The 13,359-nt window shown below is 46.5% G+C and overlaps 1 protein-coding gene across 3 annotated transcripts in view; it reads left to right on the forward strand.

Moving 5' to 3' along the window:
- GALNT17 (polypeptide N-acetylgalactosaminyltransferase 17) overlaps nt 1–12,851 on the forward strand; it is a 431,006-nt gene extending 418,155 nt beyond the window's left edge. For all 3 annotated transcript variants that reach the window (XM_077908312.1, XM_077908313.1, XM_077908315.1), the window contains 2 exons: nt 10,360–10,527; nt 11,269–12,851. In XM_077908312.1, coding sequence (XP_077764438.1) covers nt 10,360–10,527; nt 11,269–11,397 — 297 coding nt within the window. In that variant the 3' untranslated portion in view covers nt 11,398–12,851. The remainder of the gene's footprint in view (nt 1–10,359; nt 10,528–11,268) is intronic.
- Nucleotides 12,852–13,359: the final 508 nt, after the last annotated feature.

Below are 13,359 nucleotides of genomic sequence, written 5' to 3' on the forward strand. Positions count from 1 at the left end.
TCAGGTGAGAGGGTGGAGATGAGTAGCATGACGGGAACCAATCTAATTGGAGAGGTGCACAAAATGAGGAGGGAAGTGCCACCACTGTGCCAACAGGAGTTTTGGCTTCTAGAATCAAGAGAAGAAAATTTAGTCTTTCTAGTGGAAGGTACAAAGGGCAAGTGCCCTGACTTTTGTAGTAGGGTCATTATCGTTGGATAAATTACATCAATGAACAGACCCAGAATAAGGCTTGGGGTAGAATGGCTCTTCTGTAATGTTAGAAACCTGGAACTGACACTCACAGGTTGGGGCCATTTCAGAAGATCTTCGCGCCTGCGTGACTACGCACGAACACCAACACCAGACTCACATCTAACTCCTCCTCTGAGACTCTGAGCTCCTGAGTGGTTGAGGCTGATCAAGGCTGGCTTCTGGTCGGTGGTGTGCCTTGGATTTACCAGAAGCAGACAACAGGCAGAGTTCTCTCCTCTGCTGCAGAAGTGAGAAGGAAGGATAATGAGTCCAAGATGAGAGGCCGCGAGACCTTGGGACTCGGGGGCATCAGTGGAATGCAGGGCTGCCTCAGAGACACAAAGTGGAGTCCCAAGAGTCCCATCCAAGGTCCGATTCCCCCAGGAATCAGGCCCACTCCAGGCAAGGGCACATAAGGTCTGGACCAAACCAGGGAAATGAAGTTAAAGTTGGGGGAGGAAAGGGCAGGAGTGTAGCAGGGGCCCACCCAGCCTTCCCTGGATCAGGGGTCCAATAAAAGTTACCCACAGACCCAGCCCAAGAGAACCCAATGGGCCCGGCAGTATTCAAGTATGCTTGACCTTGGACAAATGGCTCTGGCAGAGAACGGGAAGCCTGAAGTGGCTGAGTGCTGGGAAGGAGCTGCGGCCAGGGATTGCTGGCCACATACAGCCACAGGGGAGCCCCGGTGGGAAGAAAGGAAGTATGGTGAATTAGAAACAAAGCCCAGTTCTCAACTGGTGGATGAGGTCAGGGAAAATAGGAATAACAAACACACAGGGCTTACTATGTGCCATGTCCTCTTCTCACTTATATATTGAATTCCAAAACTACCCTATGAAGTAAATTGTAAAATTATCCCCAGTTTGAAAATGAGGAAATAGAGTCCCATAAGGCTTAAGCAACTGGCCCAGGGTCATAAAACCATTAAGTGGCAGGGCTTGCATTTCTTAAACAGGCTCCAGAGTCCAAGTCTTTAATCGTATCATAGACTGCCTCTCCGATGACACAGCACAAAGCCAGGAACACTGTTTCAACTGGCAAAAATGAGGTGAGACAGATTTAATTAAGATCTAGCTAAAAAGGGAGCCAAATATTTGCCAGCATTTCCATGCTATACCCGATAGAATCCTACCTTCCTATTTTACATGTGGAGACGAGAAAGAAATGTATCTATTTATTAAAAAATAGAAGCTTCGCTCCTCTCGGCAGTCAGGATGAGCTTTGGAGGCATACCTAGGAATTTGCTCCTGACCCCCAGGAATTGGAAGGAGGCTATCCTGCTCACCACTCTCTCCCACTTGGCTCTTCTGACCCTCATCCTGGTGCTGCCCACACTCCAAGGGCCCCTCTCCAAGAGGCCTCCAAGCCCTTTCCACAAAGTTATGTGGGCCAGACCCTGCCATCCCTCCACCTCCACTGGCAGTGGAGATACATTTTTAAATCAACTTTATTAAAGTATAAGGCCAGTACAACAAATGACATCTATTTAAGTGTACAATATGATAAGTTTTGACAGAGTACATGCCTACAGATCTCCCTCCCCAATCAAAATACACATTTCTGTTTCCCCGGAAGATTCCCCTGGTCCCAGGCAGCCCCTTTTATGGAAAAAGGGCACTATGTGTCCCCTTTGAGATACAACTGGAAACATTTTTTTCTCTGTATTCAATTTGGGACCCAGGCATGCCCTGGACAGTGACATGGGCACAATAGACAAAGTCTATTTGTTTGTCACTAGAAACCACTCCTTCAGCCAAGCAGCAAACAAATAGATTCACCCCAAAGCAGATTCAAATCAATGGAACCCCATCTCTCTGGGTCCTGAGTAGAAGCTCGGTAAAATGCACTTTTTTCATTTAGCAGTGGCTTTTACACTGACCAAGCCTGATTCTGAAGTGATGAGAAAGACACTTAATATGAAAGCAATTGCAAACTATGTTTTTATTGACAATTTGATGGATTTTTCTGTGTTCCAGATTCATTCCACAATCATTTGGCTGAGTTTTGTTTATTTGGCTATAACCTGCATGTTTTAGTTTTCCCTCAAGGCTGTCAAATGTGGGTTAATAGTTGTGTGTGCTTCTTAGATCATCTCAAATAGAAAATTCTTCTTTTCTGCTAAATGAGAATTAATTGTATTTGAGCTCAGAGGTTGTTGTTTTTTTTGTTTTGTTTTGTTTTGTTTTGTTTTCCTAATGCATTAGGGTTGTGGATAATGACATTCATTTCTCCTCTTGGGCCCAGCAGCCAAACCTAGAATAATCCCATTCAATTCAAAAGGCATTTATAGAGTACTTGCTTTTTGCAAGATACTTTCTTACTCTTTATGCTATATAAAAATGAGTAGGATGCTACTGTTTTAAAACAACAGCAATAACCTATAGCAAGGAAAGTCACAGAATACACATGTAAGTTGGAAAAGATCACATCTGGTTGGGGTCTTTGTGTAATCAGGGGAGATAGGGGTAGGGTGGGGATATATTCTTCACAGGGAAGACTGCTGTTTTTGAGAGACCTCAAGTCATCTGTCAGAAAGCAAAAGTTAAGACGGAAAAGGTAAACTGGGGACCTAGAGTAGAAGATCATGGTACAAAAAAAAATTTATTCTTAAATCAGGGCGTATTGGAGCAATTGAAGTTTGAAGCAGGGAATGATATGATCTGAACCCACAGGATTGGGAAGGGAAGGTGGGAACTGGGAAGGCCTGGAGGTAGGAGAGCCAATTACAAAGCTCCTGCAGCAGTTCACCTGGGAGACAAGGAGGAAATACATGAGAGAGGCGTATGGAAGCAGGACTTGGAAGACCTTGTAGCTTTGTGGATGGGGGAGAAAAGTGGGGGAAGATGACCCAAGTTTGCAGACCTAGAGCCTGGGAAGAGATCAGGAGTATGTATGAGTGTCTAGTAGGGAACTGGTTGTCTATTAGCCATAACTGGAGAAGTGAGAGTCAAAAAGTTGCAGCTCAGAGGAGGGAGCTTCACCCATTGGTTCTTCAGTGGAGCACATAACATGTGGACTCATGCTTCTCCTGCTGTTAGCCGGATTGCCTAGGCAACATTGTACTGAGGTGACAAATTCCACAGACAGTGACTTGGCCATAATTTTGTGAGTGAGCATTTGGAGAGAAGGTGAGGACATAGCTTCCAACCATAGAGCAGATTAGATACTTTGAAGGGTCTTCCTCCTGTTGCACAACTAGATCTAGATCAACCACAACAAATGCCATTTTAAACCCTTTCTAGATACACAAGAAGCAGTAATATCCATTAGCTTTTGCTGCATAACAAATCACCCCAGGACATTTTCAGATAGACAGAACCTGGGAGAGTTTACCATAATACATAACCACCAAAGGATCTCCTACAGAATATACTTCAAGAAGAATGTCTTGAGTAAAGACTGAATTATAAACAAAGAAATGTATAAACATATAAGTAAACTCAAAAAATGTTTCTTACATAAGAAGAATAATGTCTAATGTGGGGTGGGAAAATATAACCAACGGCTTAACAGTGAAAAGGAGGTGATCAGATCCTAATGTCCTTGAATTTTATTGAATGAAGTAGACACTAGAATATTGAGTAATCTGCTAAGTTGTTAATTGTTAAATTTCAAGAGTGAACAGTAAAATAATAGAAATGAAACAGAATTTCTAAATCTGTACAGAAAAACAATGAAATATGTTAACATTCCAAAAAACAAATCAAACGGAACCAATCCAGACTAAGGCAAATAAAGGAGAAAAAGAAAACAGAGAAGGCTGAACACAGTGCTGTCTCTTTGGGACAAGGAGAGAGCACTGCAGGTGAAATCTGAATATAGTTTGCTAATGGGTTGAATATGGTGGGTCAGAGGAAGAGGCAAGTAAAGGATAAAGCCAGTGTTTGGCATAAGCAACTGAAAGGATAGAATTGTCCTTACCAAGATAGAGCCCATGTTGGATGAGTGTAGTGAAGAGGATAAGGTGTACACAGAGAAGGTAGAATTCAGTTTTTATCATGTAAATCTGAAATGCTTATTAGACCTCCAAGTAGTACGTCCAGTAGTGAGTTGGATATACAAATCTGGAATTGAGGAGAAAGTTTGGTGTGACGATAGAAACTTGGCACAATTAGCCAAGTTAGCATAGAGATGCTTCTGAAAGTCCCCAGAATGGCAAGCTCTCCAGGAGAGAGGGTGTAGAGAGAAAGGGTGGTTTCACCTGCACCCTGAAGAGCATCTGGCCCACAGTCAATGCCCCGTATAAAGACTAAGAAAAAACAATTGAAGTTGATAATTAATGGATATTGGTGACCTTCAAGACAACAAAGTCAAAGAGGAGTGGTGGTAGAAGCCAAACTGCAAAGCACTAAGGAAAGAAAGAGTGGAAAATCAAGGACAAAATGAGGTAATGAGAGCTGTGGCTGATTTCTGGACATGAAGATCTGGTTATGTTTGTAAGCTAGGAAGAAATGAAGGAGAAGGGAGAAATAATGACTTAAGGTACCTATGGAGTGAGGATGAGACAGAGCTGAAAGAAGTGAACAAACGTGAAGGATGACAGGTTTTGAGGGGTAGGGAAGATAAACTTCTCAACAACGTGGGAGGCAAGATTCCCTAGGGCAGTGAGGGCCCAGGACACCAAGCTAGGGATCACAGTGAAGGGCATAGGTTAATCCAGATCCTGCTGGGAGTGGGAAGGGTGTTGGCTGGCAGAGTCACAGGAGGTGAATGAAAAGATGAGAGACTTGGGGTGAGGTCCCGACACTATTGAAAATGGGTCTGAAGTGGGTGTGGGCAGTCAGTACCCAGCCCTGACCCTGTGGAAGCAGGAACCAACGGGATTTACAGACCCTGCAGTTCTGAGTGACCATGAGGTACCAGGCTGGTTGCCCATGGTTCACAGAAATGTCTTAAAGACCCTGCTTGCATTACCGATGCACATTCTGACAAGGAAATTAAGAAATGAATACCATTTATGGTAGAATCAAAAAGGATAAAATACTTTGGAATAAATTTCACTGAAGAAGTATACACTAAAAGACTTATACACTGACAACTATAAAACACTGTTGAAAGAAGCGAAAGACCTAAATAAAAAAAAATGCATCCTGTGTTCCTTGATCAGAAGACTTACTGTTCTTAGGGCAGTACTCCCTGAGCTGACCTACAGATTCAGTGCAGTACCTATCAAAGTTCAGCTGTCTTCTTTGAAGAAATGGAAAAGATAATCCTAAAATTCATATGAAAAAGCAAGAGGCCCAGAGTAGCCAGAACAAATTATAAAAGAACAAAGTTAGAAGAGTCGTACTTCCAATTCTTAAACCTACTACAAAGCTGTACTAATCAAGACATTGTGGTGCTGTCAGAAGGATAGGCACATTGAGAGTCTGGAAATAAATCCCACATTTATAGTCAATTAACTTTTAACAAAGATGACAAGACAGTTCAAAAGGGAAAAAGTCTTTTCAACAAACAATCTTGGGATGACAAATATCCATGTGAAAAAGAAGGAATTCAGACCCATACCTTACATCATATAAAAATTACATCATATAAAAACTCCAAATGGATCAAAGATCTAAATGTAAGCGCTCAAGCTACAAAATCCTTAGAAGACATAGGGGTACATCTTCATTACCTTGGATTTGGCAGTGGTTTCTTAGACATGACATCGAAAGCGTAAGTAATTAAAGAAAAAATTGATAAGTTAAACTTCATCAAAACCAAAAACTTTTGTGCTTCAAAGGATACTCTCAAGAAAATGAAAAAACAATAAACAAAATAAAACAAAAAAGAAAGTGAAAGAACAACCCACAGAATGGGAGAAAATATCTCCATTCATATATATATCTGAAAAAGGTCCAGCATCCAGAATATATACAGAACGCTTATAACTCAACAATAAAAAGACAATTTGCCCAACCGAAAATGTGCAAAAGATCTGTATTGACATTTCTCCGAAGATCTACAAATGGCCAATAAACACACAAAAAGATCCTCAACATCATTAGCTATTAAGGAAATGCAAATCAAAACCACATGAGATACCACTTGACACCTAGTCAATGACCAAAATTTTTCTAAGAAGGGAAGAAGAAAAGAAAACAATAACAAGAGTTTGCCAGGATGTAGACGAATTCGAACCCTGGCTCATTGCTGGTGGGCATGTGAACTGGGGCAGCTGCTTTGAAACAGTTTGGCAACTCCTCTAAAGGTTAAGTACAGATTTACCATATGACCCAACAATTAGCAATTCTACTTCTAGATAGATAGTTAAGAGAATTGAAAACATATGTCACACAAAAACTTATACTTGGATTTTCATAGCGGCATAATTCATAATAGTCAAAAAATGGAAAAACCGAGATATCTATCACTTAGTCAGTGGATGCTCGGAGCGGTCAAGAGGAAATGAGATCCTCCCACGCCACCTCGGAGGGAGACACCAGAGAACATGGATCATCATGTTGCTCCAAAGACTTGAGGTGTGGGGGTGTGGAAGAGTTACAGAAGACAGCGGAATGGAGAGAATTGCACTGAGGTCTCAGAAAGTTGAAGCCAGAATGTTCTAGAAGAGGGCCAATAAATAGTGTTTCTAGGCAGGGAAACAACTGGAGCAAAGCCTTGGGGGGCAGGAAAGCCTGATGTACATGCAGAGAACAGGGAGCAGAATTTCTTAAGGAAGGAACACCCGGGATGGAGAGCTGGGGAGGTGGACTAGACGGTGGTCCAAAGACATCACAAAGATTCGCTATCCAGGCCTGGCATGAGAAGGGGGATGTGGTTGGCATGAGGTCCAAGCACACACCACCCTCCTGCCTTGTGGGGGAGAAGCAGCGTGAGATCTGTTAAGGTAACTTGAGCCCCGTGATCCTTTCAGACCACAGCACCCTTCCCCTGACCCTGTTCCCTTGGCCAGGCCGGCAGAACCTATGCATGTGTTTTTGGCTTGAGAAACCACCTTCCCCCAGAATAGAAATCCTGCAGGGCCCTCTTCACCCTCCTTGCCCACCCCAATGCCTGCCCGGTTTGGGGCTGCTGCTTGGCTTTGCAGGTCCTGGTAGCTGAGGTCTCATCCTTTGCTCACAGACCTCAGAAGAGAGAGCCTCTAACTCCTGGTGGCATTTAGCTTCACTCTTTAAACATCTGGGTCACAGATATGCTCAGTTAATTAATGTTCTTAGCGCTGTTCATTTGCCTGCTGGATAATAGATTGATTCATAATTTCAATAAGCAGCTGTGTATATCTTTCCCCTGAACATAAAGGCAGCTTGCTGTCATTCATCACTTTGCATTTGGTGAATTTGAGTATATTCAGAGAGACATTGTTTAGGAGGGGAGAGGAGGGCTTTTGATTTTCTTATCATTTTGCCTCTAACAATCACTCTGATTTGGAACTAATTTGGATTTAAAGCACATGTTAACCACATCTCTCTCAAGGGCACTTAATAAACTCCCTGTCACTTGTTTCAGAGGGGACCAGGTGGGCTCCCCTTTGGGGATGGAAGCAGAGGGTTTTGGAATGGTTTTCATCAATAGTCAGGACCCCTGCAGAAAATTCCCCCCTGGAGAAGAGGTACTGACTGAGCAGGGCTACCTTCTGGCTTCATTCCTGGCCAGAAATGCCCATGCTCTCAGAAGACCAGGACCCTGAGGTGGCCCCTCTACTGCTTAGTCGTTGGGCCAGGGCAGCCAACCGTTGACCCTCTAGGGTCCCAAAAGGAGAGGCCAAGACCCAGCCAGGGGACCAGATGTCTTCATACCTCAGTTTCTTTAAAATGGAGAGAGTAATAGAAACTTACTTCATCAAGTTGTAAAAATTACATTCTTTATTTTTTTTTCAAAGATTTTATTTATTTATTCATGAGAGGCACACAGAGAGAGGCAGAGACACAAGCAGAGAGAGAAGCAGGCTCCCCACAGGGACTCGATCCCAGGACCCCGGGGTCATGACCCGAGCCAAAGGCAGGCAGTCAACTACTCAGCCACCCATGTGCCCCTACATCCTTTATTCTCCTCACAATGTTTAGAAATGATGGAGAGTATGCCTTTAACACATGCGGGCTGGTAATTTTATTTTTTAATTTATTCAGCACCAGCTGTATATTAATAATCTTCACTCCTACCCCCGCCACCTCCTAGGATGTGAGAGCAAAAATGAGAGATGTACTTTCTTGTCTCATTGCCTTCACCAGGCTGTGCTGGAATTATCAGTGGGAACCATCCCCGTCCTTATATTCCCAGAGACCGGTTCCCACGCTGGTCACACAGAGAACTCTTCAAACATGCTTGTGGAGTTGAAATGAATGGATGGGGCTACATCTTTTAAATGATACAGTTCACCACATTTATAATGTGTTCATCCACAAACATGTTTTTGAGCACTTGGCCTGTGATTTTTCTCCTTGCAAGGAATAAAATTAATTAGACACAGTCCCTGCCCCTAAAAGAGTGTGAAAGACAGATGAATGCACTAGCTTAAAAGTTGGAATGTGGAATTTTAAACAACACAGACAGGCAAGAGAGGGAGTCCCTGCTGCAGGAAGGGTTGGTAGGCAGCTCCATCTCCGTATCAGTTAGCTTTTGCTGCATAACAGCTACCCCCGAAACTTAGTAGCATAAAGCAATATGCATTTATTATTGCTCATGAGTCTATAGGTCAACCAGATGGTTCTGTGATCCAGACGAGGCTCAGTTAATTTCAGCTGTACTCATTCATACATCTCTTGGTAGCCAGCAGAGTCAGCTGAGAGCTGCCTAATCTAAGATGACCTCATCTACTTGTCTGGTGGTTGGCTAGCTGTTGGTTGGGCCACCTGTCTCTCATCCTCTGGCAGGCCACCCAGAGCTTACTGCCATGGTGCCAGCAGGACTCCCAAGAGCAAGAGGGTGGAAGCATGCAAGGCTAAAGTTCGAGTCCAGGAACTGGCACATCCTTGTTTCCATTATATTCTGTTGGTCAAAGTAAGTCCCTGATATTCAAGGGATGGAGAAACAGGCTTCATTCACTTCAGAGGACATTGCTGCAGAAGCCATATTGCCCGGGGTATATAGAAGGAAAAGTGAAGGATGTGTGTCTTTTAAAAAAAAAAAAAAAGATTTTATTTATTTGAGAGAGAGAGAGAAAGCGAGCACAAGTGGGAGGAGAGGCAAAGAGAGAGGGGGAGAGAGAATCTCAAGCATTCTCCATGCTGAACGTGGAGCCTGACATGGGGCTCGATCCCACGACCCTGAGATCATGACCCAAGCCAAAATGAAGAGTCAGCCTCTTAGCCAACTGAGCCACCCAGGCGGCTGTTTTTGAAATCTACCACAATCTCCCAGCATTGTTGGTGTGCACGGAGTGGAAGCAAGTGCCAGGATTCTGTTGCATTTAGGACACTTCTTCTTTTTCATCATTATAAATAATGTAGCAACAAATAACCTATACATTAACGTGTGTTCACAATTTTGACTGTTACCTTGGGATAGATTTCTAAAAGTGGATTTATTGGATCAAAAGAGAAAAACATTTTAAAAGCACCAAGTATATGTTTTGAAATCCCCTTTTTGAAATGATCGCAGCCCATTTTATGCTAACCTTGACAAAATGGGAATACTTTTTTTTTTTCAATGTGGTATATCACATTGCTGTTTTAGTTTATTTATTTTAATACCTATACGGTTGAATGCTTTTTAATATGTCTGTTTCTCCTTCAGTGAACTGCCTCTTTGGGTACCTTACAGCAGGGTGGAATTAATTAATCCCAATTTGCAAATGAGGTGAAAATGCAGACTCAGAGAGGCTAAGTGACTGTATTCAGGGTGACCCAGCCAGCTGGGAGCAGAGCCAAGCTTTAGAAACCAGATGTCCTGCTCTTTTACTTATCTTTGCTCCCCCGTGTTGCTGAACAGAAGGCCCAAATCCAGAAACATGACTGAGGACAAGCTTAGAAAAAAAAATCAGACTGGCTCTGGGGAAGCCATATCGGGACTTAGCTTGGGGAAGCCGTGTCTGGACTTAGCAAGCCAGGGGGCTCCCTGAGCAGGGCTCCCCGAGAATGCAGTGTGTGGTAGCGAGTGTGCAGCCGTGCTGGAGGCATGGGTGAGCTCTGCACTCCTGAGTCCCCTCCTCCAGCCTCTTCTCTGCTCTCTCCCCAGCTTGCCCGCTACACCAAGGAGGGCTTCCTGCATTTGGGAGCCCTGGGGACCACCACGCTCCTCCCTGACACCCGCTGTCTGGTGGACAACTCCAAGAGTCGGCTACCCCAGCTCCTAGACTGTGACAAAGTCAAGAGCAGCCTGTACAAGCGCTGGAATTTCATACAGGTGAGCAGCCCATGGAAAGGGCCGGCACCCCAGAGCAGGTGAGGGTGCTACAGGCCACAGGGAAATCTGACCCCTGCCCCCCACCCCAAGGAACAGTACCCAACAAAGCACGCCAGAGGTCTCCATCCCTGGACCAGCCTCATGAACCCAAGGCACAACAGAGGGAATCAGCGAGTGGGAGTGGTGGGGGGACTTCCATGTGAGACAGCCTTCCAGATCCCCCCAGGAGCACCAGGCAGGCTAGGCTCTCATAGATCTCAGAAGGGGAGTATAGGGTGATTTCCCTAAAATCTGTCAAGTACCTACCATCGGTAGGGCTGCAGCAGGGACTCCCTCTCCTGAAGATCTCCCTGGAAGGTCTCCATTCTGATACCATCCCTCACCAGTGCTTGTCAGCTGGTTCAGCCATTCGGACTGGTGAAGCTGATACCTTTTCTGACTTCAGGGTTTCTGGAGGAGGCTCCGATGATCCCTCCACAGGTGCATAGAATTTTGGTGGGACTGTTCCCCAGGAGAGGCCATATGCCAGGCCCTACACCGGTTAAACCTCCTCTCTGTCTCTTTCTCTCTCCGTCCACATCTCTCTCTGCCTTTCTGTCTCTCTCTGTTTCTTTCTCTTACTCTCTTTTCTCTCTGTCTCTGCCTCTTTTTATCTCTTATTCTCTTATATCTCTGTCTCCACCTGTCTCTGTCCATCTTTCTGTGTCTCTGTCTCTGTCTCTCTCTCCTCCTTTTACTCAGAATGGAGCCATCATGAATAAAGGCACAGGCCGCTGTCTGGAAGTGGAGAACCGGGGCCTGGCTGGCATCGACCTCATCCTCCGCAGCTGCACGGGACAGAGGTGGACAATTAAGAACTCCATCAAGTAGCCAGAAGGAGTGGGGGGCCCCCGGAGCCTGGCCCCCAGGACCGGGACCGCCTGTCTTCTGGGCCAGCCATGCTGGTAGAGAGATGACTACAGGAAGACAGCAGGTGCTCCTCGGGCCTCCCGGGGCTTCTCCAGGGCAGCACAGGGCCCCAGCTGGAGACTCGGTGTCCGCCTTTGGCATTCAGCTGCCATGAGGCCCGTGCTCCCTGGAAAAGCCCATCCCCCTTCTCTGGAAACCCAGGAGCTGTGTCTTCTGCAGTATGAATGTGGACCACATACCATGGAGTGAAACCCCCACATCCTCCTTGTCCTCTTCCCAGCCACTCTCAGGACTGGGACTGGCAGGGGCCCCTCTTCTTTCTCATCTCTTGGAGCAGCAGCAGCTTCTGAATGCCACCCCAGCCCTCAACAAAGCAGGGTGGGGGGTGGTGCTCAGGTGCATCCCATCTCCCCCCTCCTTGGAGGACACCCTGAGGCCCTGAGACTCTGTTTCCCTCAAGGTTGTTTCTGCCCAGATGCCCATTTACAAGGCAGCCTCCATCCCAAACCTTTCCATCAGACATACAGCCCTGGACTTTTCTGGATCCTCCTCCCTAAGATGGCCTAGAAGGAATTAATGCTTCCATGGTCACTGGGGCCCTCGGCTCCTATGTTCCTGGGCCAGCTGCTCTGTCTGTGTCCTCGGGGAGCCAGAGACAGGAAGAGGCTGAGCACATAGGGAGGTCATGTCTGTGAGCCCCCACCCCGGGCTGGAGCCAGGCTGGCACAGCTGTGCCCACCCGGGGCCCCGGGAGCCCTGACTCACGGAGGCTGCCACAGGCACCTCCAACTGAAGCCAGCACACCAGGGGGGCCTGGGACCCTGGAGGATGCTCTGTGTTCATCTCATTTCACCCCGTGCTCTGCTGGCTGACAGAGGAGAAGGCAGTCGATTCCTCTCTGAAGAGTAATAATTTTTTTCGATTGCCCTCTGGTTAGGGTGCACTTATAAATCAGAGTTAATATATGAACGCGTGTGCATGCCTATGCATATGTGAGCCTGTGTGGCGTGCGTGACAGCGTGTGTGCGCGTGCATATGTGTGTCTGGGTGTGTGCGTATGAGTGTGCAATAGGGCAGATGTAAAAGTGTGGCCTTGGGCTTGTCGCTTCATTGTTCACCTGGATCAGGACAAGGCTGCTGGAAGCTTGGGAGGGGTGGGCCATGCATCTCTGGCCAGGAGCACAGTGGCCCAGCCTTGCTCCTTGGGGAGCCCCAGATGGAAGGCTGTCCCTCTTCCAGCTCCCTCTCGGTCCCTCGTGCTATCCCCAACAGCCAAGTCCCGCCCAGAACCAAATCCTGTAGTTGCCCAGTTTGGGGTTCACAGTGTCTCATTTGGTGGCATCTTATTGGTGATCACCACCCCCTCCCCGCCCCATCCTCCCTTGTGAAATAAATACATGTGAGCACTTCCCAAAGCAGCCTTGTTTGCTTCTCAGTTCCTCCAGAACCCGGGGCCTGGGGGGAGTTCTGGAACACGGCAGAGGGCTCCCTTGGTTTGAGGGTTTGGTCTTACTGTGAGCAGAAGCCCTCAGAGCAGAGGCGGAGACAAAGCCCACCTGCACTCGGACTCAACTTCCCCCCAAAGCAGGACAGAATCTGACATTTGGCACTCACTCACTAACCCCCTGGTGGACCCCAGCTTACGAGGGTCAGGCTGGTGCAGGAAGCTGCAAAGACGAAGAGGGTCGAGGTGAGCTGGCGACGCCACCCCGCTGTGCACACTTCTGGTGCCACGCTGCCACCGCCACCTCTCAACATCCCGGAGCCTGGCCCTTTTTCTCACGGGAATGCGAATTCCTTACGGATGCCAGACCTGTCACAGTCGTGGGTATGGTCAGGGATCCCCTCAGCTATGACAGTCCCTCTTCCCTTTGAGGAGGCCAAGAAGGTCATCTTGTTTGATGCCACACAACAAGCAGACAT

Source organism: Canis aureus, chromosome 8 (genome assembly GCF_053574225.1).
Source record: "Canis aureus isolate CA01 chromosome 8, VMU_Caureus_v.1.0, whole genome shotgun sequence".
Lineage (NCBI taxonomy): Eukaryota > Metazoa > Chordata > Mammalia > Carnivora > Canidae > Canis > Canis aureus.